Source organism: Xylocopa sonorina, chromosome 8 (genome assembly GCF_050948175.1).
Source record: "Xylocopa sonorina isolate GNS202 chromosome 8, iyXylSono1_principal, whole genome shotgun sequence".
NCBI classification, from domain to species: domain Eukaryota; kingdom Metazoa; phylum Arthropoda; class Insecta; order Hymenoptera; family Apidae; genus Xylocopa; species Xylocopa sonorina.
The window spans coordinates 11911862-11938137 of record NC_135200.1 but is presented as its reverse complement, the minus strand read 5'-3'; the positions used below and the strand labels follow the sequence as shown (position 1 = coordinate 11938137).

At 53.6% G+C, this 26276-nt stretch overlaps 1 protein-coding gene across 3 annotated transcripts in view; it reads left to right on the top strand.

Annotated features, from left to right (window-relative positions):
* LOC143426471 (uncharacterized) overlaps positions 1-26276 on the top strand; it is a 150422-nt gene that overhangs the window by 60199 nt on the left and 63947 nt on the right. Inside the window, exon 1 of one of the 3 annotated variants that reach the window (XM_076899955.1) lies at positions 8814-9132. The exons of the other annotated variants lie outside the window; for them this stretch is intronic. Coding sequence (XP_076756070.1) covers positions 8824-9132 — 309 coding nt within the window. The 5' untranslated portion in view covers positions 8814-8823. Of the gene's footprint in view, positions 1-8813; positions 9133-26276 lie in introns of those variants that run through there. 3 annotated transcript variants of the gene reach the window in all.

Genomic DNA, 26276 nt, shown 5'->3' with positions numbered 1-26276 from the left:
CGAGAAGAAGGGAGCGAAATTTCTCTCGATTATTCTGGGTACGCAGAAGGATTTCGATGTTAACGTCGATGGAAATGCAGCCGTGGTTGCGTTTAAATCTATCAGATTCTTTTTTAACCGGATAATCGAGAAGCCGCGGTTAATCGATCGGAAAGACGGGTCGTTCCACGGCTGGTTGAGGAACGTCCCACGGTTTTCCAGGTGTATTAATCCTCCGGTCACGAGTATCTCGGCTAGCGGAGTCGTTCAGCGTGGCGAGGAACGGAGCGTCGTTTCATCGAGGCGACGTCAACGCGTGGTATCGCGTCTGGTGTCGGAGCACGGTGTCTAAATAGCGTTCTCGAGCGCATCCTCGATGGCCGTCGTAAATATCGAATCAACCGACGGGGCAGACGAAGGGGGAAGGAAAAAGGTTTAAAGACGAGGCGGACGAGAGAACGCGCGAGACGGGAAAGAAATAACCGAGAGGAAGACGTCGTCTCGCCGGGGATGGAACAGAATCTGTGAGAATGTCCTTCGAGAAGTTCGCCCACGTTTGTTTTTGCTTCCGAAAAGCAAGTTCTTCGCGTGTTCGTGGAACAAAGTGGCAACGTGCGTGCGGGTAACCGAGTGGGGACGGCTGGAACGACCGGTACGTGAGTCAGTCCAAAGGAACCTGGTGTAAGGTACCGGCAGGAGGGATCTTCTTCTGCAGGACGTTGCACCGATGCACCACGAAAAGATGTCTCTCGATCCACGAGCCGAATTAGGAGAATCGCCACGGGCTACGATCACCGCCTCCTCGATTTCTTTTCCTCCCCTCACCCTTCCCTCCGCGGTTTTTTCTTTTTTTTTTGTTTTATAAATCGTTCTACGCGTTGTTTACACGCGAGAAGAAACTCTCGAAACCGCGGTACCCGACACGCTTCGACACGTCTGCTCGTAAAATGAACCAATCGACGCGGCAACGAATAAATTTCATCGATTTCTACGAGTCGACGATGATAAATCTTGTTCTCGGCTCGTCTCGTCGGGACGAGACGGTCTAGTCTGACGGTAGAACGGTTAACAAGAAGATACGGCTCTAAATACAAAGTGTCCGTCATCGGCTATCATTGGACGGGCCGCCGGGTGCTTAGCTGGTTCGCGAATCAGACCTTCTAATGACCGAAACGAGTGACTCGCGTCATTTATTCCGCGGCAGATGCGCGTCAATCTCGCTTCCCTCTCTTCTCCGCGTACGTAGTTTACGCCGGTAATATCGCAATGGACATTTCCATAAAGGACTTTACGGACCCTTGGCTACACACCAATTTGTGGTACCGTTAACCAGGGATCATTACACCGAACGAGCGGGTTCGCGGCACGCTCCACGCCGGTCCGTGCCGCGTTTTTCCGCGTTTCAGAGGCACGCACGCAATGCGGAAACAGCGCGCACGGGGGCGGTTTGCGGGCCGTTAGCACGGTTTTGCGGAATAGGCTTGGCTCGCGCGGTGCTCTCCTTTCGACCGCGTCGAAAACGATCTCCCCCTGCGTACGCGTACGGTGGTACCTGGCAGCGTATCGATGCTAGCCGACTCCGTGCACTATTCCGCGCACGATATCGAACGACAACGCGTTGGCTTATGTTTCAAAGTGCAAATCGACGCTGCGCCTTTCCGGTTTCGATTGTCTCGTTACGCGCGTGTAATTCGGTACATCCACCGGAGTGTTGCGTTACGTCACGCACTTTCTCGAGCGTAGTCGTTGCACGATTGGCAACGAGTAAGCGGACGAACAGAAACGAACGATTCTCTATCGAATTTTTCTTCTCCTCTTCTCTCGCCTGGCAGGAAGCGGAAAATTACCGGTAATCCGAGAGAGAAAGAGAGAGAGAGTCGCGTAGGCTCGGTTTCCGCGGTGGCAGGATCAACGGGCGGGCGATAATGAAATCTAAATTGGAAATTATGACGGGGCATAATTCGCGCTCGTTATCCCCCGCGTTATGCCCCATTGTCGCGCGCGTGCTCTCTCCTCCTCGCTGGCATGCGGATGCCACGCGGACGCCATGCGCTCGCCCCGGCTTTAATACCCATTCGAATCGCGGCGTTCGCACGCGAAACGGTCGATGCGATACCCCGTGGAGGACCGTTAAGTGCCGCGACCTCGCCGGGTTCGCGGAGGGAACGAAAGAAAAAAAAAGGAACGCGCGAAACCCGCGTTCGGAGGATCCGCGTGCGAGCCGCGCGTCGAAAACTGCTCGACGAATCGGACGAACGCGCGGAGACGTTGCCGCGGGTCAAGATTCCGCTTGCCGGCTCGTTCGAGTTGTTCGGGAATCGGCGGTGGATTCGAAGCCGGCTCCGGCGAGTTATTCGAAAGCGAAATTGAATTCCTTCGCCACTCGGGACAGTGCAGTGGGCAACGATGGAATGCAACGAGTCGAAGATTCGTTTCAGAGAGCTCGAATACCTGTTACTCGTAATTACGGAGGTCGTCGATGTAATTTCGTTGGATACTGATAACGATTTTCGGGAATTCACCGGCAGGGATTATAAGGCAATCGGTAGGGAACGATCGGTTGAATTATCGCAACGGTATCCGTCCACTCTTGGATAGTCGAGCAATTACATCTGGTATTTATTTCGCGCAACTCCGGAAGTGTAGTTTTCCTGGCGCGTTGCAACGAGCTACGCGTTAATTGGTTATTTCGCGTTGCGTAAGCGAAGTGGAAGATTTATATCGAGGAAGATGGGAATAGGTCGACGGGGGGAACCGATTCATCGAAACGATGGGTGTAACTTAAACGATCTCGAGAGGATCGCCGATGAGGCACGCGGAAACGTGGCGTGAGGTCGCTCTCGGAGTCCTGCCAGCCAGGATAGCCCTCGTCTTCCGACGGAAGAGCCGTCAATGAGATAATGGGGCGGGCTGCGGAACATAAATTAAGATATTATCGTCCGAGTGCGCAAGAGTACCAAGTGTTGCGGTGATTGTATTTATTACGACGGCCGTGTTAAATCTTTCCCACAATTACATAAATAACGCGAGGATGCGCGCGCGCACGCTGCCCCGCCGCGCTCGAATCTCGTTGTAAAAGTGTCCGAGAGGCGATTTACGAGCGTGCCCGGGCGGGAAAAAAACCGCGACGGTCCCATCGAGGTTTAAAAATCGAGTTAGGCCACCGCGAGCTGATGCACGAGCGATGCGCCGAAAAAAGGAATCCGACAGTGCGCGTAGCACGCGGAAACGTTGCGCGAGGTCAAGACTCCTCCTCGATCCGAAAGAGGAGGAGGACCAGTTCCGGCGTGGCCTTTCGAGGAAAACAGCCTTGGCGCTGGCCGACGCCGCCCCAAACCCGGTGCCAGCCGAGAGGCCCGCTTAATTTCACGCGTCGCCCGTCGCGGCCCGCTGCTTTCTCGCGCGACACGCGATACATTAATTATTCCGCGGTCCGCGAGTATAATAAACTAAAGCAACGCGCGGCAACGGCAACGGCTAGTGGGGAGGAGACGCATCGGGCTCCCTCGGGGTGGAACTAATTCCCGGCGAAAAGGTAGCGCGCAGGCTATCATTAAAGGATATTAATTAACGGTGTTTAGCGATTCATAGATTTTTACGACGAGTGCCGTGAATAATGAAAGACGAATGTTCGCGCGAGCCGGCGAGATTAACCAACCCGGCGTTTCGAGCGAATCGGCCAATTTACCGTTGGTATCAAGGCCACACCAACGGGTGCGGTATGCGCGAACCACCCGACGGATTTTTTCCATCGATCCCGTTGCGTATCACTGCGCGATGCAAAAAAGATACGATTAAACAAGGGGCGATCGGCTCGCGTAGCTCGAATCCGGTTGATTAAGCTTCACCGTAGCCGGCGAATTCCACGCTCATTGTCGAGCCATTTATTAATACCTCTCCATCATTGACCTCTCCATTAACCCGTTTACGCAAGCATTCGCCTGGTACACCGACGGCGAACAGCCCGCTGCTGTGCCTTTAGATCGCGAGTTATTAGACCGGTCTCTGCGGATCGTTATCGTTGCCCGATCGACGGAACGGAGTATTTCCTGGCTGCGGGACTCCGCCGGCGTGCATTCGCGACTTTCACGGAGAAACGATCTCGTTCGCAGCCTTAACTCTCGATCGCATAGCTTGTTTAAACGGGACGACTTGAAACCGAGCGCCGAACGCGTTCGCGCTCGCGCTGGCACACGCGCCTGGTGAAACGCTGTAAATCACCGTCCCTGCCTCCCGACTATTTCGAATATCTTCTACGGTTCTCGCGTCGCCGATTTTTCCCGCTCGCCTCGCCTACCTGCCCAACCACCGTCTATCTTATCTAGCCTTCGAAACCGTTCTATTCGTTTCGAATTCTTTCCCCCGTTTCCGCTCGCCGCGCAACAGTTACGTTTCCCTCGCATGCTTCCTCTATCAATGAACATACCGACCGACCGCCGTTCCTTACTTCGCCGCGCTAAAACAACCGATTTTCCCTCCTCGAACCCTTTCGATCTACCCATTGTACCGTCCATTAGGCGTTCGCTTTCGCTAAACACCGCTCGTTTACGGCGTTACACGAGAGCACCCACGCGCTCCTCGCGCGTCCGCAACGATATCGGACGAGGAAGGACCCTGACGTATTATCACCAGGTTCGAGTGAGCCTTTAAAAGGCGTGTATAGGAGCCCACGCGCCTCTACGGCCGCTGCGATAGGCGCGGCGATCGCCTCGATGTCAGGGGAAACCGCGGTGCCCTGGCACAGACTTCCTGCGGCTCGCGGGGCTCACTTCCGTCTCGCCGGGGCCCTCGCGCGACTGATAATCTCCGAGAGGCAGGTCGTACTGAAACAGCGGCCCGTGGTCGTTAATTTCTCGCCGGAGTGAAACCACGGCACGAACTGTGCGCGCACCACCACCGGAGATCAAAGGATAATATTTCTCACACTGGCCGACAGTATAATCGGCACGCAACGTTTCCCTTCTCGCGCACGTACGCGCCAGACATCTTCTCCTCCACGCCGGAAGACGGAGAGAGCTTCTCTCTCTCTCTCTCTCTTACCTTCGAGGAGGCGGCGGAGGAATCACGCGCGGACGCTTCGATTTTACCGATCAGCCTGCGCCTCGACCGGGATCGATGAGAATCGACGACTACCGCGACACACTTGCGAGGGCCCCGAGCCACTTTCCCAGGTGTCCACGTTCGGACACCGGAAGGAAAACAACGGCTCGATCGGCCCGCCTCGGAGAATAATCGGTCACGGTGCATTGCCAGGCGATCGTTCCTTTTGCGCTCGATCGGTTTCTGCTCGCCACCGGCTCGAGTCCGATGCGAATAATCCGGCGAAAGTCTCGATTTACCTCTAAACTCGATCCCGCATCCTTTGCATAGCGTTTGCGTACAGAGGCAAAGAACTTTCCGCGTTCCGAGCGAACGTCGCTTCGGTTAGAGGGGTTGAAAAAATGCGCCATGATTTCCTCGTGATAACCGGGATTTATCGTCCGCAGGATGCGGCTGGCATCGCGGTTTTGGCATTCCAGTTTCCGCGAGACGCGGAGGATGCGAGACCGTGCGCGTATTCTACACGTGGCGGTTCGTTTTTTCTTTTTCTTTTTCTTTTTCTCTTTGAGACGCGCGAGTGGCAGTTTTTAGTGGCTTCGACACTGGAGAGAAGAAGCACCGCGGAGAGACAGTGCGAGATGCGCCTTTCGCGAGTTACGACTGGTAGGGAGAGGAACGCTCCGCGATCCGATCTAATCAGATATTCGCGATGTTTCGACGTTATCGTTCACTCCGCGCGTGTTTAATCCCTCCGCGGTCTGCTCCAGATTCGCTCGCGAAAGTGTTGTCGCGCGAGCAAGGAACCTTGGGCTCGGTGCGGTGGATCGCGAGGCTGCGAAATGGCGCGCGTTTCGCAGCCGGTTGCTTAGTAGGTATGTAGACCGAATCTGCTGGTTTTACCGCGCGATCGTGCACGTAAATCGTCGACCAAGAGAACGCGCGAAAAATACAGGCCGCGACCGTGGGCCGACGCGAGCCGACGATAGCTGGAATTTATTCCAGCCTTTGCACCTGCTGTCGCGCTCTTGAAATTTCACCCTCCAACGGTGAGAGTTTCCATATCGCATGAAGGCAAAAACAAAAAGCCGCCTCTTGAAACTCGGAAAAAATGTTCGTTTCTCCCTCTCCTGCGTACCCTTCTCACGGCTACTTTATTTCCTCGTGTTCATCGATAAACAAGCGGAAATGCCTCGGGGAACGATCCAGGCTCGTGAAAACGCTGAACAACCCCCGTGATTTCGGTGTGGCACGGTTTAATTATTTCGTATAAGGAACAGCTAGGCAGCAGCGCGTGTTTCTAGCCGCGCACACGCCTCTTCTCGCGTATCGCGTAGATGAATCGCGACGCGGGACAGGCAGACTTCCGCGACGAGACCGGACGATGAAGACGAGGGACGCGCGCGTCTTCCTGTCTCCAGTTGCGTCACGGATCAAGCGCTCGTTACGCGGTCGAATCGTAATCGCGGTAATCGAGGGCCCGCGCAATTCAGATTCTCACGGGTCCCGTGATGGGAATTGCGCGAAGGACACTGGGACGAAAAATGGCGACGGTGGTCCGGCGATTCGCGCTAATTACGCGTCCGTCTAATAATTACCATCTGGTCCGTCGACGCGATTAATCAACCTCCCCGCCCCGCCATATATAGACGTAGGAATAATTGAACCTTAGACGGGTTCACGCGCTAATGATATCATCCGAGCAATCAGAAGCGCCGTGTCGCTCTTGAACCTGCCTCGATCTCACCGTTTGGCGTACCTCGCGACGAGACGTTTACAAGTCGTACATATCTTCTCCAACGAATTTATACGCTTTCGTTTCGTTCGAAAGTAAAATCGAGCACGATAGAACGCATCAAGTCTCGATATAATTACCGAACAGGGAGGGATGAGAATAGTTCCACGTCGATGGTAGTAAGAGACACGTGGTTAACCCTGTTAACCCGTGATTAAGCCGAGGATCGGTCGGTGGCTCATTGCCGATGGTTCTTATCGAGCTCTCGTTTTCACCTCTCGTGCTTTCCAGCCCGCGCGAGCTTCGTGGAAGCTGGCGTTCCACGACATCCGAGCGCACCTTCTCGCTGTGTTCCGCACGACTACTCCCCATATATCGTGTCCGACATGCGAGAATATCACCGCGAACCAACCGAGAACCAGTCATCGTGCCATTAATTAGCCGGTTGACGCCTAGAAACAGGAATTCATTCCGGGGTCAGGCATTATCAATTGGTTTTATCGTGCCCGAGACCGTTACGCCGGGACACGTTCCGCCGGTTGCAAATAGAGTACGATGCACCCTGCGCCACGGCGCATCCACCGTGCACCGGGCGTCGATAGAGGATCTCTCCGCGAGTCCTCGAATATCGCTTATCGCGTTCGCGTTCAGGATTTCGTTACGTGTCGCGTGTTACACTTTCTCCGCGCGATCTAACGGGCCACGGTAACACGCGTCTGTCTCTTTATCCGTTATCAGATATTTCGTAAGGCGAGACATCGGTTGCCGCCGCGATTCCTCGCCGATCTCAAGCGTTTAAGAACGTCGGACCAAGAAGAACATTACGGACGCGATGCAACGCGAGCAAACTAGACGTTTCGTTACCGAAGGCGATTTTTACTTTTAAGAACCGTTGGCGAAGAGCTCGCAGGCTCGCGCTTCGGTCCCCGTAGCGGACGCTCGAGTGGAGAAAAAGAAGGCGAAAAAGGCTAAAAAGAATCGCAGAAAAAGGGGGATCGAAAAAAGAAGGAAATCTGAAATCGTCCGAAAGAACCCTTTACCCTCGCCCCGTTCGTTCCTCTCCTCGGTGGGACGAAGGACGCGTAAGACCCAAAGGGGAATGAGTCCCGATCGCCATGGTAACCGGTGACTCGGTCTCGCGGCTCGCCGTTGTAGATCGTGAAACTCCGATCCGGTTCGTACGGGTTCGTCGAAACTCGGGGATTTCCGTAGGAGCGAGGCCAACCGGTCGGCAGACGCAGTCTCCGCGCGACCAGTTCGATTCCGCACGTAGCCAGCGATCGGTGCTCGTGCCGCTCTCTGTATCCGCGCCTCGCCTCGCGTCGCGTTCACGTTTTCACGTTTTAAACCCTTGGAAGGTAGCCCCGTGTTGTTGTCGCGTCTCGATCATCCTCGGCCGCTGGCGAACGTGGAAAGGCCGTTCACGGTCGTGACGGACGGAACGCGTGATCGAGCGCTCGCAAAACCGCGAACCGCACCGAGGAAAGAAGAAAACGGTACACGTAGAAACTACCGCTTTAAAACGCGGACCAGCGTTCGCGAGAGAGCGCAGCACGCCCGAAGGCAAATACCTGTGCGGCTGCTCTTCGAGCCGATCCGGGCCTCTGACACGTCGCTTCCCGTAGGCCGCTACTTTTCTCTCCGCTCGATCGGAGCTGAAACGTGCCAGGAGTTACTCTCTCTCTCTCTCTCTACCTGAAAACGGTATAACCTCGCGTCCTTCCACCTTGAACCGATACCATTCAGTGGTATCGATCGATTCCTCGAATTTTCCATCTCCTCGAGAAACACAGAGTGTACTCGCACCGCGAGCCAAGTGTCTGTATACAGCCCGAGTGCGCGGACGCGTACACGTTCCGGGAACCACCTGTGGATTTCGCGTGAACCATCGAGTGACTGTTATCCGCGTGGTGTGGAACGCGAGCAACGTTGGGATGAGGTGAACGCGGTTCGTTCTCGAACGGAGAGCCGAGGCTGATCACCCCTCGAGAGGATCATGTCCACCTCGGAGTGAAGTATATCTCTCGTTCGGGTGTTTGCCACGCCGGTTCGGTGTTCGAAGAGCGGGTCGAATGATGACCATGTTCGGGACCCTCGTCCAGAGGCTCACCTCGCCGGTGACCTCGCCGACGAGCCCTCGGCGTCGATTCAAGTCCCCGTCCCGTTGGGAGGTGCAGAGCGACCCGGAGGACGATCCGGCCGCCCCTGTACGGAAGTCGAGGGCCAAGCATTTGCTCGACAAGCGCAAGAGCAAGAGCAGGGCGCGAGCTCTGAACGTGCACTCGGAGCAAGTGCAGGTATGCAACCCCGGATGGCACGACGCCGCGTTTCCGCCGATTCGGGGCACCAAGAGCCTTGGCAGGCTCGACGGTATGAAAGAGGTGAGTTTCGCGCGTACCCCCCTTGTTTACACGCGCGCTATCCACAATCACGATTCGTGGAATTCCACGAGCTCCGCGTTATTTGTTGCCTAATCAAATTAAGCAACAAGCCGCGTCGAAATTCCCGTCGCGTGTCATCATCGAGCAAACCCGCGTATCATCGATGGAATTCTTTTTAGCGGAATTTCAATCGGTCACTGGAGCACCCCTTCGCGAATCAGCGATACTTTCGTTACCTACTTTTATCGACGCCTCGCCTCGTTCCGATCCAGCGGCTGTTCTCGATTCAGGCTTCTGGATTTCAAAGTTTTCCGTTCGATCGATAACCCGATAATTCGCGATGTCGCGCGAGTAAGGTTTCTTCGCGGTGCGGATCGACGGAGGTGCGGAGGTTTACGATTCTCCGCGAGATCGATCGGTTAGCCGCACTTGCGCGCATCTACCACGTTGGTTCGGTTATGGACACGACGATCGAGAGTTCTAGTAGAGTAACCGACAGGAATTCGTAGTCCAGAGGCATTACGCGTGTTTAAGAATGGTAGTAAACGGAGAGACAGTCGGACGCTTTGCGAGTAGGCGGTGCTTTCTAAACCTCGCGTTCGATAACACGCCGGTGGCCACGATTCCGAACAGGTTTCTACGTTTTCGAGATCCGCGCGCGGTTTCACGGAAAATCGGGACACCGGCTAGTGTCGCTGGACTAAATTAGCCGGAATCACGTCGACGCGACCGTATCCAGCGGTTGCGTACCCTCCACGGATTTTAATTAGACGCGATTAAACGCGATGCTGTACGTGCCCGCAACCTGATTACATAATTGCATCGCAACGTAATACCAGTTTTTAGACCGGCTGTTTTTACCTCGACCGGCGCGGCGGGCTCGCTAGTTTCGCGTAATCCGTGCGCGCTTGGTTATGTAGGCGACGCCGGTTATTAATGGGCCTGATTTTTCTGCGCGCACGTCGAAATGTTGCGGCGATTGCAGTAACGCGTAACTGGAACGCTGGAATAGCTGGTGAACGAGGAAAATAGAATCGGAGACCGAGGCGAGGGATTACTTGCTAGCGAGTGCTCGTGTTTATGTTTATCTCGCCTTGGAATAGGTCGAGCGACAGTCTCGCGTGGTATTCGTCGAACGCTTTCGTCGTTCCCGGTCTAACACCGATATTTAAACGATACGCGACTCGAAGCTGGAGTCGAGAAGCGACGATACAAATTCGCCACTGTTCTTTACCTTTTAATCGTGAAATCGTTCCTCTTCCTCCGGCGTTGCGATTCGGAGCAGGATAGGGGCGGTGGTGCTCCGATTCGTTTTCAACGGACTTCGCATCGTGTAATTTCGAAGTTGCAAGTTCCTACGTCTGTATTTGTAAAATCTTCTTTCATTCGACTGGCACATTTATAACAGCCGTTGTTTCTTATTGCACGCTTCCGATTGGAGTGTAAGATACTCTGCAGTCACACGCGAACGAAATTCCGATATTAAAGAGCGAGCGAAGGTATACAGGAGGTACGAATCACTCTCGTATTACATCGTAAGAGTTAAGCGTTCGCCACATCCACCGACACTTTTCATGGGTCTGCCCAGCCACGAAGGGGATACATTTTGCTCGCAAAATTACATACGGCTCGCGCGCGCTTCTTCCGCGATGGCCCCCCGTGATCAAAAACCGCGCATCGAACGGCCCTTGGCCGTCGTAAAATCGGCAGCTTTCGCTGAGTGCGATGCAACGACGAGCGCCGTCGAGCGTGTTCGTAACTCGAGCAAATTGTACTCTTTCTCTCTCTCTCTCTCTTTCTCTCGCAGCAGGGCGCAAAAATCGTCAAGGTACGAGACGCAACGGTGCGCGTAACGTACACCGAAGCGGCCATTAAGTGTCGTCGCCGGCGATTCGTAATTCGACGAAATTGCGCGCGGTTTTAACGACTCCGGTATCCGAACGAACGGACGCTCTCGCGCGGCGCCACACGTACACGCCAGGCCCCGCTCGTTGGGCATTAAGACGAGGGGTCCGGTAAGAGCGGACGTTGCCAAATGTTCGCAATTCGAGCGACTCTTAACTCCTTAACGACGACAACGGTCCTGCCTTTTTCCTCTCGGAGCGTAGCCAACCACCGTCGATCCTGTTCCAAGTTCCAACAGCGCTTCTTTTTCTGGTTCGCTGGTGTTCTCGCGAGAGGGTAAGTCAGTCGAAAAGCAGAGGTTGCGAAGCGCGTTGTCGAGTAGCAGCTCTCTCGCAACCGAAGATAAGAATCAGCCTGTGTGCGCATCTAGTTAAATCGCGGCTAAGGTACAGGGGCTCTGGATCATCCCCCTCGACTCTTCCTCCTGCTTCTCACCGCGCTGGACACGAGGAAGTCCCAAACGCCTCTCTTGCTCTCTCTCTCTCTCTTTCTCTCTCCCGCTCGATCAAGATAACATCGACGATCAGAGGTGATGGAGCACGGTAGCCGAATATCTTAAACATCGGCTTGCGCGTACCGTCGATTTTTTGTCCTCAGGGTTCTCGCGCGCGTCGAGACCTTGGGGACCATATTCAAAATCGCGCTCCCGGTGTTTAACTTGCCCAGCGAATGAAATTCGTTCCGCGGCGCTCGAGTTGAACGCTTCCGCGCGAAGTTGTTTCGAAATCGACGTACGAAACTGGAAACCGTGAATCGTCGCGTACGTGTATTTAAACAAATATATCTCTTCCTCGAAAGAAAGTGGGAAAGTGGGAGGCAGTTTTCTAATATTTACTCGTTATCGATCCGTAACGCGCGTTGGCACGATAAGAACCTGAGTAACATTTAACGATTGAATTCAGCGGCAGGATAACGGACAACTGAAATTCCTAGCCGATTGGAAAGCTACCACACGACGAAACCGCGTGGCCCGAAGGCTCAGCGTGGTCCGCGCACATTCCGAAACTCTGAATCAAGCCTCGTTTTCGTTCCCCCGATCGCACGCCGATGGAACGCGTACCCGACCAGCGAGTCGTTGTCGCGGTCTAACAATCTTCGTGCCACGTCGAGAAAAAAGGTTGGGAACTTTCCCCGTGGACGTCTGAAATCGAATCCACGGCTACGTCTCCTCCGTGGCGCGAGACGAACCATCAGTTTCGCGCGTGTCGCAGCCACGAACGGATTAGCCGATCCGTGGCGATGTCTCGCGCTTTTTATTCGCCGAATAAAGGCCAGAAATCCGCGTCGGTTTTTGCCAGGTCGGGGAACGAGCCAGTTCGCCGCGGGTGTCCCCATTGTCCAGGTGGATTCGAGGGGACGAGCCAGAAGAGATGCTAATTGCGTATATGAAAATCGCGACGGGGGTGTTCGACTATCGGTTTCGTTCTTTACGGGAGACGTCCACGGCATAGGGGCTGGAGGAGTTACGACGTCCTGGACATTCCAGCGGATTTCGTAGAAAAACGAGTGTTGTCGCGGACAAAAAAGCTGGGAGAAGGTCCCACCGAAACGTTCCGACCGTGACATTCTTTGATCGTCGTTGCTCGTTCGTTCCACCCGGCCTTGATCCTTCCTAGAAGATGCTAGAGCGTCTTCCGTCGGCAACGTCGTTCGGATGTAAATGGCCGAACCGAGTCCAAGGGAGAAGGAACGAGACGAAGAGAAAGATGGAGAACGTTTGGTCGCGAATGTTGCGAACGGCAGGAAGTTTTCGAGGTGTTTTCCATTGTTATCCTAATTACCCGGGGCTTTTCTTCCGCGGCGCAATTAACCGGCCTCTGGTTCGCCTCTTTCAGCCATAGATCCCGGCGATATCTCGTGAGATACACGGGAGCAGACTAAATCCATCGGGCGCCCTTTAAAAACCGCGGCCCATTGAAATCGTTCGCGGCTCGATTTTCGCACGCGGTCTTTCCCTCGACCTCTACCCGGTCTCTCGGGTGCATTTCGATGGGTGCTGCGAGCAAGCCCTATGAATAATTAAACGAGCCGTGACATTAGCTGCGTTATCGGAATGTAAACACAGCGCGGGGGAAACGTGCGATGGTTCGCGAACGCGATACGCGGCCACGATACCGCGTCCCTTCTCCTCTTTCTACCTTTCGTTCGAGGCCGCGGATTAGTCTTACTTGACGCGAGCTGCGCTCGAGAACGTGCAAGCTTAATTGGCGGCCAGACATTCCCATTCTCTCGAGTTTTATTCCCCTCCTCGGTTTTCATTTCGTTCGCTACCGATTCCCTTTTTCTCCTTCTCTCGCGGCCGTAACGGCGCGTGGCGAATGAAATATCAACGCGATGAATCGTCTCGTTACACCTGACTATTAAGGCGTGCTCGCTCGAATTGACCGGGCCCCGGGACTGTATCGTTCCGTAAACGAAGGTAATCGCGTCTCGTCGCAACGACGCGACGCGACACGCCTCCGACGCGGACCGAGGGTAGAGAAGAAAAGGGAGTCGTTCGCGGTTGGCATCCGCGAACAGGAGCCTCCTCGAGCGCGCACCGGCATCGTTAACTGTCAGGGAAATGTAACCGCGGTAATGATCGCAATTAAATTCGTGGCCATTCTCTCTTGTTCGTTAAAACCACCACGCGCGCTGTTAAGGAAGCGTGGCGAATCCGTTTGTTTTTCATCCGATGCGATCCAATTATTCCAAATAATTAATAGTCCAGGCTACGCGAGCAGAAGTTAACACTTTTACAACCGCCCCCCTCGTGCCACTCTTCCGCCGGCTTTCGGCTCGAATCTCTTTGCCACGTCGATTAACCTGGCTATCGCTTCCTAATTATTTCCCACCGCGAGGGTTTTCGATGGAACCGAAGCGGCGCGACCGGTCTCGAGAAAGTAGCGAATGTAAACAGTTTTACGACGAGGCTCGCGGGGAATCCGGCGAGGAACGTCGCCGTCTGTCCCAATTATATGGCTAGATTTAGTGCGTTCGATAAGACCAACCGCGGCGTTTTCTCTTTTTCACCGCTTACATGGAATTCCGTGGACGGCGCAACCCTTCGACTCCCTACCCTCTCCCCTCGAACAGAGAGCCTCTCTCGTTCCTCGCTTATCGCGGTTTCGTTCGTAATCCGTATGTTCCTCTGCATCTTTTTACTCCTTAATATCGAACGATAAGGAGGACGCTACGAAGAGGCGCAGGTGTTGGAAGTACCGCGGTCAGGTTTATCGAACTTTCGTAAACAGCGAAATAACGCGTGGTCGACGCGGTGCGGAGGGTGTTCCGATGGTAATTGGTCGGTTCGCGAGCGCCCGTTAGAAAACGCAACATCATACGGCATTCTTTCATTACGGAATCAGATGGTATCTCCTCTGGAAGCGTGCTCCCATAATTCAATTCGCCGGTCTCCCACAGGTTCCGTGCGAAACTGCTCGCCAAGTAATCGCCGCGCGTTTTCCTCGCCGATGCATGTACACCATCGCCGATGTATAATGCGAGCGCGCGATGATCACGTCTCGCGGATGGCGAACGAAAGGGGGGGCGAGGAGGAGAATCGATTGTATATCGCCTCGATTGGCTGCGCCGATTCGAAGCGATCGCGAGCAATTGACCGTGCATCCATCGTCCCAGCCTTGAATATTTATTGCCGGGGTTAAATCCGATTGTGCGAACGATGCGAAAATTTCGCTTAATGAATAAATCGACGCTAAATGGATTTCTGTTTCTAATCGCTTTCGCGGATCGGATGCCGCGCGCGATCTTTGTTTCTCTGTCGTAGATACGATCTGGATAGACTGTCGTACAGTTAGATCCGAGATACTCTCTCTCCCCCTCTCTCTCTCTCTCTTTCACTCGTGGCTTTAAACGTGGATACGTGGAAGCCAATTTAGTCGAGTAATGTCAATTTAATCGTCAATTGGTCATAACCGCTAATCGGTCGATGAGATCGACCGAAAGCCGTCGAAGGGACCGCCGTTTTCCCATCGAGCGACACGGATTTCGCCAGGTACTTTCGTCTAAATGGACGAAACGATAAACCGTGGATGGGTCAGTAACTGCTACAGTCACCGTTGCACTTGGTACGGTGACCGGCGGTAATGCAGCGAAAACGAGGTCTTAACGACCTCGGCATTAAGTCGGTCCGTCGTGTCCACTTTTTTCCTTCTCTCTCCCTCTTTCTCTTTCTCCGTCTATGTGGTTGTTCTAGCACGATCGTCGACCGTGTCAAAGATCCACGACCCGTGGAACAGGAGGTTCGGGTTAAACGGTGAATTAACGTCGTGTCACGGGACAAAGTGGCTGAAAACGAGCTTCACGAGAGTCGAACGGTGTCGAACACGCTCGAGAGGTACGACGAAATCGAGATCGCGCGACACGCGTACTTTTCGAATGGTTTCGCTCGTTTCCTGCCAGCTTCGTTCCTCGGTTTTCCTCGTACAGCCAACCAGAATCGTCCCTTTCACCGCGCTCTTGTTCCGACCGTCGAGCCTCGTCGCTAGAGCGAAAAGGAGCCGGTGAATCGTCGTGGTAATTGACAATTACACGATCGTTCCCCCCGTGCTCGGTTCACTCGGTCATAAGCTCGGTTGACTCTCCCGTAAAACGAGCTCTCAATTAATGGGGATTGCGCTTGTACGTAGAATTAATGCTCTCTCCTTTGAAAGCTTCACTCGCGGACTGCCGCTTAATCAGCGTCGACGAGACATTTTTCATCGCCTGCGAGAAGAACAGAAAAAACAGACTCTCGTGGATGACTCGATGTCGAACGTTTATATGCAATGCACACGTCTCAATTAACGCCTCGCGATCGAACGCGCCACGCTCCGCGGTACCTCCGTTTGGCAAGCGTTGCGACGTCCGACCGGATTAATCGCTGCTCGCGACGAAATATTATTTTCTGCCCGGCTCGCGCGATTCCTTGGACGTGCACGCTCGGCGAAATTGCAACCCGCGAGCGGTCGCGTTCGAAGTATCCTGGGTACCGTTACCGTGGCTGTGTTCGCCGGCGAAACTCGTACGCGAAATTCTCGGATGACGGCTTCTCTCCGGGCGATACGCTATTATACATCAGCGCGCGCTCGCCTCTAATCGCATCGCGGGGGACCATTGTTCCCGTTCTACCGAGAAAAATACCGAACGAAACGATCACCCTTGGTGGACACGTACTCAAGCGAACCGGGACATTCGTAGTACGTGCGCTATCGCGACCGTCACCCGTCCGCGATTAAATCATCGCCCGGTGAAAATCGTCGATCGAACATTGTGTTCGACTGTCGCGAGGGGAAACGAGCTACCAAGTGCTATTCGAGACGGCTTATTCATCGCCTAGCTATTCGCACTATCGATTTTACCGCGTGCCACAGGCTGTGCCTGTTATTATCTCGCGTCCACTGCAGCGATCGTTGTTTATCAATTACGTTCGTTACGCCAGGCTTGTCTGTATCTCGGGTTCCCGTTGCTCGGCTGACTGCGTCGAGTCCAACGTCCACTTTTTTACTTCCTGTTTCCTTCGCGAGCGACTTTTTTTTGTCGATGTTTCAAGTGGCTGGAAAAATTCTGCGCTTGTCGTTTCTTCTAGCATTGTACTCGTTTCCGTCGTTGCTCGTTGGTTGCCTCCGTTTGGAGTTATTGCCTCGCGATCGAAACTGAAACGAATGTTCGTTGGATCATGTACCTTCTACGTGGGTGATACGGTTGTACGAGTTATCGCTTAGTATAGAGGAGTCATTCATGCGCGAGCGTTGGAGCAGCTACGTTCGTCATTTTAACGCTCGCGCGATGAAGGACGCGGACAATCGAGGCAGGAGTTGTTCTTTTTTAGAAACCGCGGACAAACGGTCGAAACGGTATGCAAATTCGTGGGAAGGGACGAGCGATCGCGCCATTAGGAAGGGTCGATCGAGCCAGTCGATTAAAGAGTCCGTAGGTATACACAGATACGCGTACACGATTTTAGACCCGGCGTACTTTATTGGCTATTAGTTTGATTTGCGGTAAGTGGCTCGTTACGCAATGAATGCCATCGATTTGCTGCCGCGGGTGCAACGAGGAGCTCGAGCGCCGCGCGGCGAGCCTCGAACTCGATAAAACCGATCGATATCTCGATCTGGTACGGCTGGCCAAGAGCGTATTAGCACCGATCTAGCCCCTCGCCACTGTTCCACTCGCTCCTACGGCCGATCGCGATCCCCGATCGCACCGCGGGACATGCTTAATTCGAATTACGCTAATTGACGAGATACGACCGTCGTACTTTGTTCTCTCTCTCTCTCTCTCTCTCTCTCTCTCTCTCTCTCTCTCTCTCTCTCTCTCTCTCTCTCTGTCTCTCCGTTTGACTGTACAGAGTAGCGGCGCTCGCGCCGTCGGTGCGCACCGGAAACGAAGAATGAAGTCTTCGCTCGGCCTCTAATTCGATCGAAGCGGATTAGATAGGAGGCGCATGCCCCCGGGGTGCATCGCGTTAATCCGGATTATATTTTCATTCTTTATTGCACGCGATGCTAACTACCACGGGGAATAAGACGGAGCCGGAGAAGGTACGAAACGATACAGATACTTATTACGTCGTGGAAGCGGGGAACGTTCATAAATAGTTCATAAATAGCTGACGTCGTGCTCGTGGGGATCTCTTGGGGAACGAACTGTTACGAGCCACCAGTTGTTCCTTTTCCTTCTTACTTTTCTCCTTCTATCTCGACGTGTTATTACACTTTATACTTTTGCGTTTCTTTGATATATCCTGCGTGCGATCGTTATCCAGTCGCGTTCTACCTGTTTCTATAAATAACCCCATTCAGACGTTCCTTCGACTCGCCTCCGATAGGAAACACTTAATCAGCGATACGAAGTTTGGGAATTTTCCCGTATACGGGAATCGAGTTGAGTGACGCGATGGCGGTGGGTTCACCGGCGCAGACAGGACCTTGTTCCGCGGCAGCAATGCGGCCCTCGGGAATGCCGAAGGTTCCGGTTCTGATTCATTGTCGCGTCATATATCTAGACGCCGGTGCCTCCGTCTCCGTTGCGTGGGCTGACACGCACGCAGACGCGTGCAGCTTCACCGGTCGATACATATTTGCTGCTCGAACGTGGGTGGAAGAGAAAGCCGAGGGTGGAACGGAGGAAGACCCGCCGAGGAGAAGTAACGAGCCATGGCTATCCGCGCCATTCATATTTCCCGGGACCTGACGTCTCCTCCGCGCGGTCCGTTTCATTTAACTTCTTCACTGTCTCGTCTCCTCCTTTCATTCCCCTTCGTCGCTCGAAGTTGCGAACCTCGAACGAATTTTTCCGAATCCTTCGTTTCCTCGAACTCGCAGCGCGCTGCGTCGACTGCGAGCGAAAAATGGAAGCGGCGCAGCCTCGATGGAACACGAGAAGAGGACGTAGCGCGATGACGAGTCCCGTAGCGATGTCTACCGACCGTGAGGCGCATCCTTCTCGTCGCGGCGCACCCTGCTCGCGTCGTATTACAAGCGTCGTCGTTCCAGCCACATGTCGAAATCGCCCGTAGATGATTCCCCGCCATTGTTTGCAAACACCTACGAGAGAGCTGGGTATTCTCCTTTCGCGCTCGACCGCGACGCTCGCGAGCGTCTTCTACGCGTCGAGAGGCGCCTCCATCCGTTGCCTTACGCTTTTCAAAACCCTTAGCGCCGTACGTACAGTTTCTTTTGTTATTCCGTCATTGCGCGAATTATATTTTACATTTGGAAATCTAAACATTTCGCAATTCAGTTTCACTGGGCTCTCGCAAACGTAGCAATCGCAGCACGCAAAGGAAACAGCAACTTTTACCCGAGTTAAATCCCAGATTCCGTCCGAAATCGCTCGTTCCACCGACGAAATTGTCGATTCGAAATGACGAAAGAAGGACCGGCTACGTGCGAACGCGAAACAAGTGTCCCGCGATCAAAATTCCCGGCCGTTCCTCGCTCGTGATCTTCTTACGTGACCGGCGAAAGCAACGCGAACGGATTTCAGTTTCTCCGGCCGAAAAACCCTCCTCCGTTCCCTCTCTACGGCACTAAAGAGACCAGCCGCGATGGTAGTCGGGGCAATAATGACCGTTATCGCCATTATTGCATCGGACACGTGCCGATCCGCGAGTCGAATAATCCGTGAATCGTTCCTCTCTCGAGCACGATCCCAACGAGCGCTGCACCCACCCGCTGCCACGGAGGTATCGATCGGATGATCCATCGATCGCGCGAACGATCCACCGCGGGTAGAACCCCGCGAGCAATATCACCGAGAGCGAGATTTATCTGCGTACATGCGCTCTCCCTCTCTCTCTCTCTCTCTCTCTCTCTATCTCTTTCGATCAGCATCCGTGTACAAGCTGCTTGTACGTACGCGACATCGAGTCTGCGCGGTTGTATAAGTCGGGTATGGAGGTGCAAGCGAATAGGGGATCGAGGAAATCGAAATCGTACCGTGTCGATCGCCGAGACGCCTGCCACGGTGACTTTTGATTTTGATATCGCTGCGGAATGGCTTGTATGCGAGTCGAGGCATTCAATTAATCGATAGATTAATCTTGCTAATTAAATCTCTCTTATACGTCGAGCGTACGGTACGATGCGAGCTGTAAAAGGTCGGGAAACTTGTTGGAGCTATTTGTCGAGAAAGTTATTTACGAACGATCTTATGCGAAAGGTTTCAATGATAATAGGTAACTAGATTTCTCGAGTCGAGGATACGTTTCCTCTGTTATTTGAGACTATTTAAGCGAACGAGGGTAATACACGTATCGGCGCACGATTTTCCATGGGTCAATTTACGATACGCACGGCCCGCAGTGCTTTCTCCGTGCTCTTTCCGCGTTCTACCTCTCCAGATCCGTCGGCTCTTGTACTGATTTGTATGAAATATGCGCTTTTGTGCACCACGATCCTCTCGATCTCGATCTTTCGCCGGGTCGCGTTGATACGCGCCAGATAAACGCAGCACGCACCCGAGCGCCGAGGCTGGAACGCGCGGGGCATGATTTAAACGCTCTCCGGCGCGTACACCGTTACACGCGAACGTTACCGTGGTTCCACGTGAATTCTATTCGAGCCCTGGCACGCTCGCCGTTTTCTAACCGAGTCTTTCCCTTCTTCTAATCGACGCTCCCATCTCCTCTCTCGAGCCGTGTCACGTTTGCGTATCGTATCGTATCATCGTTGCGTGTCAATGCGAACAGCAAGTGTTGCATCGTTGAGTCCTAGCATCGTCCGATACGATACGATACGTTCGCGTGATGCGACACTGAGATACGTGGCAAATGGATAGCGCGCCTTTCGGAATCGGGGGATCTTCGTTCTTTTCGTGCCACAGTTTTCCTCGGTTGATCCACGATTTAGTCGACAGGTGCGAAGATCGCGCGACCACGCCAATAAAATGCATCCTCGAAGAGCACAGAGGGGTGGACGAGGTGGTGGTGGTCGTCGTCGTCGTTGTCGTAACTCCATTACTTATACATTCGTACGGCTGGTACGTCGAGTTGCGCAGCTTTCTCTCTTTTTCTCTCTTTCTCTCTCCCTCCCTCTACCCCATAATCTACGGCGTACAATGTTGCCTGATTATGGCTGGGCCGATATGCCGTTGATTCGGCCGGGTCAAACCTACGCGCGTTATTCAAATATTAAGCCAGCGACTCCGCACACGTTTCTACATACGTCCGCTCGCCCTGTCGCGCGCGCTTGTATTCCGCCCGTTGCAAAAACGACCAGCGGGAGTCGAACGCGGGATCGAGGATTCGCTGAACTCCGACTCGACGGGTCGATGAACTCGCTTTCGAAAAAGCCCTTCCGTCCCACCCTCGATACGCGTCCAACGTGCTCGCTTCAAAAGATACGAAGAACCACGTAGAAGAAAATTCGATCAACACTGCTCGACGTTTATTCGATATTATCATCACCAGCGGTACATGAATTTTTTTCATCGTTGGTAATTTCGAGGAGTACCGTTTCGAGCATTTGTCACCGGACGCGTACCAAGCGCAGAACTACCGACAACCGCAAGACGAATCGACGGGACCAACAAGCAGAGGGACGACCGTCTTGTTAGTTTAACGGACGCGAAGACACTCGAGGTCGGCCCGCAGGAATTCTCGCGGGTACGAATCCCCCGGGTGAATTTGCATCACAATGCCAAATCAAGCCAGTCGCGAAGGGGAAGGGTGGCGGAACACGTGGTCCCGTCCCGGGATGTTCCGAGAAAAGGGGCTTGGCCCCTTACGAGGACACGTACTCGCTTTAAGTACCCTCGATGCTACATACCCGCGAGAGGGTTGCTTTCTCCTCCTTTCTCTCCCCCGCCTCTCGAATCCGTGATGAATCCGCGCGGATGACGCGTATCCAGCGTTCTTCCTCTCCACCGGTCGTGATTTATGCGCCACTCGCGACGCGATCCCCCCGTGGACCTTTCGACCCTTCCCCACCTTGCGCGCCGTTCGCGGACCGAGAGGAGATAAAAGTCCGTCGAAAAGATCGATTCCAGCCATCCGCCTATTCTTATCGCTATTGGTTCTCGCTTTCAACAGCGTAACGTCCGTTTAAACTTCACTCGCGTCGTTTCGTCCGCGTCTGACTTTTGAACACTGTTGGAGCTCGAGAGAGGCGACGAGATTACGGGTTGTTTGCGCAGCGTCGTCTTCGTGTATGACCCAAATTAGTTACGATGCACACGTCGTCGTCGTTGTCGACTCTGTTCGAAACGGTTCTCCCAGGCACGTACTCGGTTTCGCTCTATCGGGCAATTCGTCGCGATAGCGCCTCTCGATTCTCTAGGCCAAGTCGATTTTCATGTTCGTCCCGAGCGTCGTTTCCAGTGATCGCGTTTAGATATCGAACGACGCGAGCTGGTTCTAAGAAAGCGCGCGCGCGCGACGCTCGATTAAATCGGGGTTAGATCCCTGCCATGATTCCGCCGCGGAACCGCCTTGTCCTTGGACGAGAATTTCACGGCGTTGCCCGTTCACGCAATTCCGCCGCACCTTCTCACCTTTTTTCCCCTCTTTCCCTTTCTTTCTTCCCCTTTCGTATTTTACCTGCACCTGCGACTGGCGCTGAAAGGAGCCGTGAGAAGCCGTGCTCGAGCACGTGCACGGTAATGTTCGCCGCAGTCGTTCACCATCCAGCGAACGCGACCGATCTGGAAGCGAAATCGCCCGCTGCGTTTCCGCCGTGGGCAACCAGCCGCGTAGCCAGCAGTTGAAACGCCGCTCGGATCTACATCCGATTACTTTCCAATGCGAACGCTTTGTTTCTCTTCGTCGACGTCGAGTACTCGACGAACGATCAGCCTCGGTTCGATTAGTCGACGAACACTCTTCGAACTCTTGTTCACGAATGCAATCACGCGCGTAAACCCTTGTATACGATTACCCGCGAGTCGAGCGGTTCCTTTTTTCCCCGCAAGCATACCTCGCGCGATTAAACTCTCGATCGATTACTCCCGACCAGCGGATCATTGCGTTCCGTTTTCATAATCATGCTCCGTGAATAATCAACATTGCTTCGATCCACGCTCGAAGTCGATCACTTGGAGGAAGAAGAAGAAACGAATCACGAGAGAGAGGACTTTTACCTTTAGAGGGTAAAAATAGGAGCTGCGAGAAACCGTATGCGAATCCGCGGTCCCCCGTATTCCCATGCGTCTCTCCCTCGAGGGGCACGTTTTTATTTCATAAGGGCCGGCTCGGTACGTTTCCCGATTTGTATGGCGGACGGCTGGAAAGCAGTGCCCGCAGCAGCTGTCGCTGGCTAGGACACGTGACGGACGTTAAAAAATGGGGGCTCATTGTGCACCCCTGACGCGCTGTGAATCCACGCTCTCGCATCGATTTCACGGGGTCCACTGTGCCCTCGTTCCCTCCCTCTCCTTCTCCATCTCTCTTTTCTGGATAGTCGGTGAAAAGGGAGGAAAAGGGATACGAGAGATTAGTCTCTCGTTTTTCCATTAAGACGTCGCGGTCGTTCGACTCGCTCGCGGTGGCCACCCTCGTCCCTCGACGCATCGCGCGGAGGCGGGTAATTAGTCTCGGTGGTGGGTGACGTAACGTTCCTGGCGCGTCCACGGCCCTTGGAATTTTCACCTTTGACTCGTGCCAGGCTAACCGTCGAGCACGAGATGGAAGGGACAAAGCGACACGGGGAGAGGCTGTTCTAATTGTTGGGAAGAAATTACGCGGCCGGGCAACGGGACGGACGACGAAAAACAACCGTTTTGCATTCTCCCGTGTAACCCAAGATTGTTTCGCTCCTCTGGTTGGGAGCCTGAAAAGAACCGGCGTGACAATGAGAGACACGCTTTTTGTACCGGGCAACGGTAATTGCTTCTTTCTTCTGGCTCTCCCTTGTGTATTATCGCGCGTGTACCGTGAAAAGAACGAACCGATCGACCTGCCCTGCCAAATTATTCCCCGGGATTTTTAACCCCTTCAATCCTTTTTTTTGCTGTCCTCTGTCCGTCGTTCTTTCTCGGTGGAAACTTTTTATCGGAGAGCAGCGGTTGACACGAGCAAACTGGTTGGCGCTGGTACAATGGTGTCCTAATAAAATACAGTAGTGCAAGCAAATATTAACCTTGAGACCCTTAAGGGAGGGTCGAGGAATGTCCACAGAATTCGAAACGGTGGGTTTCCTTTTTTTTAAGGAATTTGGATAGGAGGTTAACCATTCGGTTTTGTGTCGGAAGGATGTATTTAATGATCGTACACAGGAAAATTAAATATCGCATTCAGTTGTGGAATTAGCGTTTAAGTCCACTGTGGACACAACGGCTAACCGCTAACCGTACAGCCACGGGACCATTATTTTATCAGTAGACAAATATACAAACATACTTTGAACGAAAGAAAATGAAATTTGTAATATCTTCTCTTAGGTCTACGCAGAGTGACCAACCCTTAAACCGACCTTGAATAACAACCAGAACGCATCCACCCCGAACAAAGAATTATCGATCGAAATTACCATTCGGCTGTTTAGCATGTCCCAGCTGATACCACACTTTCCATTTCCGTTGTCCGTCGTCGACGCGTTTCCTTCGGTCTCGACGAAACGCGCGATTCCCCGAAGTTTACGGAGCAGAACGAAGAAGCGGCGGGTAGTTTCGCGGTAGACGTACGAAACACGGCGCGCGTAGGGAACGATCGAACAAAAGCGAGCAACGAAACGAGATAGAGGATAAAGAGAGGGTTCGAGAGAGAAAGAGAGAGAGAGAGAGCCGGAAGGAGGCATCCAACAGGATGCGAGCACGTCCTTTCGGCATTGTGTACGGCACCGGAACTGTGGGAAAACTTCCACACTCACGCGGCCAGGTCGCTCCGCGGTTCACCCGCGGTAGCTGCGTGCGAGTCGCGGCGTTTTATAAATATTTCATCGCGGCGGACGCGAAAATCGCGATGCCGCGGCTCGAGCCGTGCCTCCGTTCCGAATGCTAATTAATTAGTCCACCGTGGAACGGCGTAGCCATCGCGTCGGTCGTTCTTCGTCCCCGTCCGAAGGGTCCGTACGGTGCTCGCCGCACGCGTGTGTCGGTGGATGAAAATAATCTCGGATCGCGCAATACGTCGACTTAATTGCGCGATTAAACGTTCTCGATAGGATCGCTTTGGCCTTTGAGAGCAGCCGAACGGGGAGCTGCATCGCAGGGACCAACGCGTTCTCCGTGCGCCACGCGAGAACCCCTCCTGCGATCGAAACGCGCGAAATTCGATTTCTCCACCCCCTCGACTGGTTGCGCGCGATTATGTGGCAACGAGCGAGCAACTTTCGCTGGCAAAACAGCGCGCGACGCTGCCTCGTCACGGTCGAGATGGCACCCATTGCGCGAGATCGACAATGCTCTGCTCGTTGCGAACTTTCCGGTTGGCTCGGGAGTATCGTCGATCGCGAGTTTCCTCTTCTAATCGCGCGGCTGTGCGTTTGGCCTTGAAACGTAACGGAGGCGAGAATAGGCTGTTGCAATTTCTCTTTCGCAATTAATTGGAAACGTAATATAATTACAACTGCCGATGGCTCCTCCGGTTAACAAAATATCGTGTCGTGTAAGAGCTTTCGCGTGTATTCCGATGTGTTTCCTGGACACTCGCGCTAGGGGAAAGGTTGCGCATTTTGTCACGGTTATCGATCTCCGTCAGGCGGGAGCGTATTAATCATGGCGCCTCGGCTCGCAGCCGCAAATTCGCTCGATTAGAAGCGAACGTCGGCTGGCGTTAATTAACTTAGACCGCGGGGACGCGTCTATCCGCGGCGTCTCGTCGTCTTACCTGGTTTCGCGGTCCGTTATGAGAAATGTTGACGTGGACGCGCGAGTGGAGAGAAGAAGCAGAAGAAGAAGAAGAGGAAGAAGAAGAAGAAGAAGAAGAAGAGGAGGAGGAGGAGGTGAAAAAAGGGGAAAAAAGTAGAGGCAGCCGTGCGGAGACTCTCGGGCGAGTCCAGCTCTCTTTCGCTCGGTCGGATCTCCGACTCCGGAGATCGAGTCGATTTCTTAAGTCCAAAAGAGTCGAGGTTCGATACTCCGGTTAGATACGTGACCGACGTACACACGTGGACATTTATCGATTTCCGCGCGAGATCGCGAGAGGGAAGGACGTTGATCGAGGCCTTTAGAAACTCCCTTGCCTTTCGAGCGGATCGAGGAGCCTCTCCTCTCTTTTCTCCTCGTCTCTCTCTGTTTAAAGCGCGAACCGTCCACGATGGAGCGAAGCGAGAGAGGGAGAGAGAGAGATTCCCGCGGATCTAACCTGTTGTTCCACTCGACGAACGAAGGGAGACGAATCGGTTTCGAAGCTGGTTCCCCTTTTTCTTTTTTTCCTTTTCTTTTCTCCCCACGTTGCAAACTACTTTCCTACCCCACCTCCACTGAAATATCCCTCGGTAATCCCCGGGACGTTTCCACGAATTTCTTTCCCGACTCACTCGGTGAGTTGTCTGAAAAAGGAATAAATTTCCAACCGCGAGGAGAGAGAGAAATAGCCACGGCGTAGTCGCATTTATTCACCGGAATCTACAAGGCGACGAGGAGGAGGCGGAGGAGATGCACGGCTCAACGTGCACACACGGTGGATCCCTTCCGCGGATGCTTGCGTTTCATTCGATATTGCCGCCAGCTCCTGCTCGACCATGTTCACTACGCATCGATCGGCTTTTAAGCCTCCTCCATTCGAGACGAGAAAAAAACAAAGCTTTGCGAGAAGACGTTGCGATTCGGAGTCTGTGAAGTCGAAGAGAGCTATGCTAATTCGTAGCGGTGGAAAG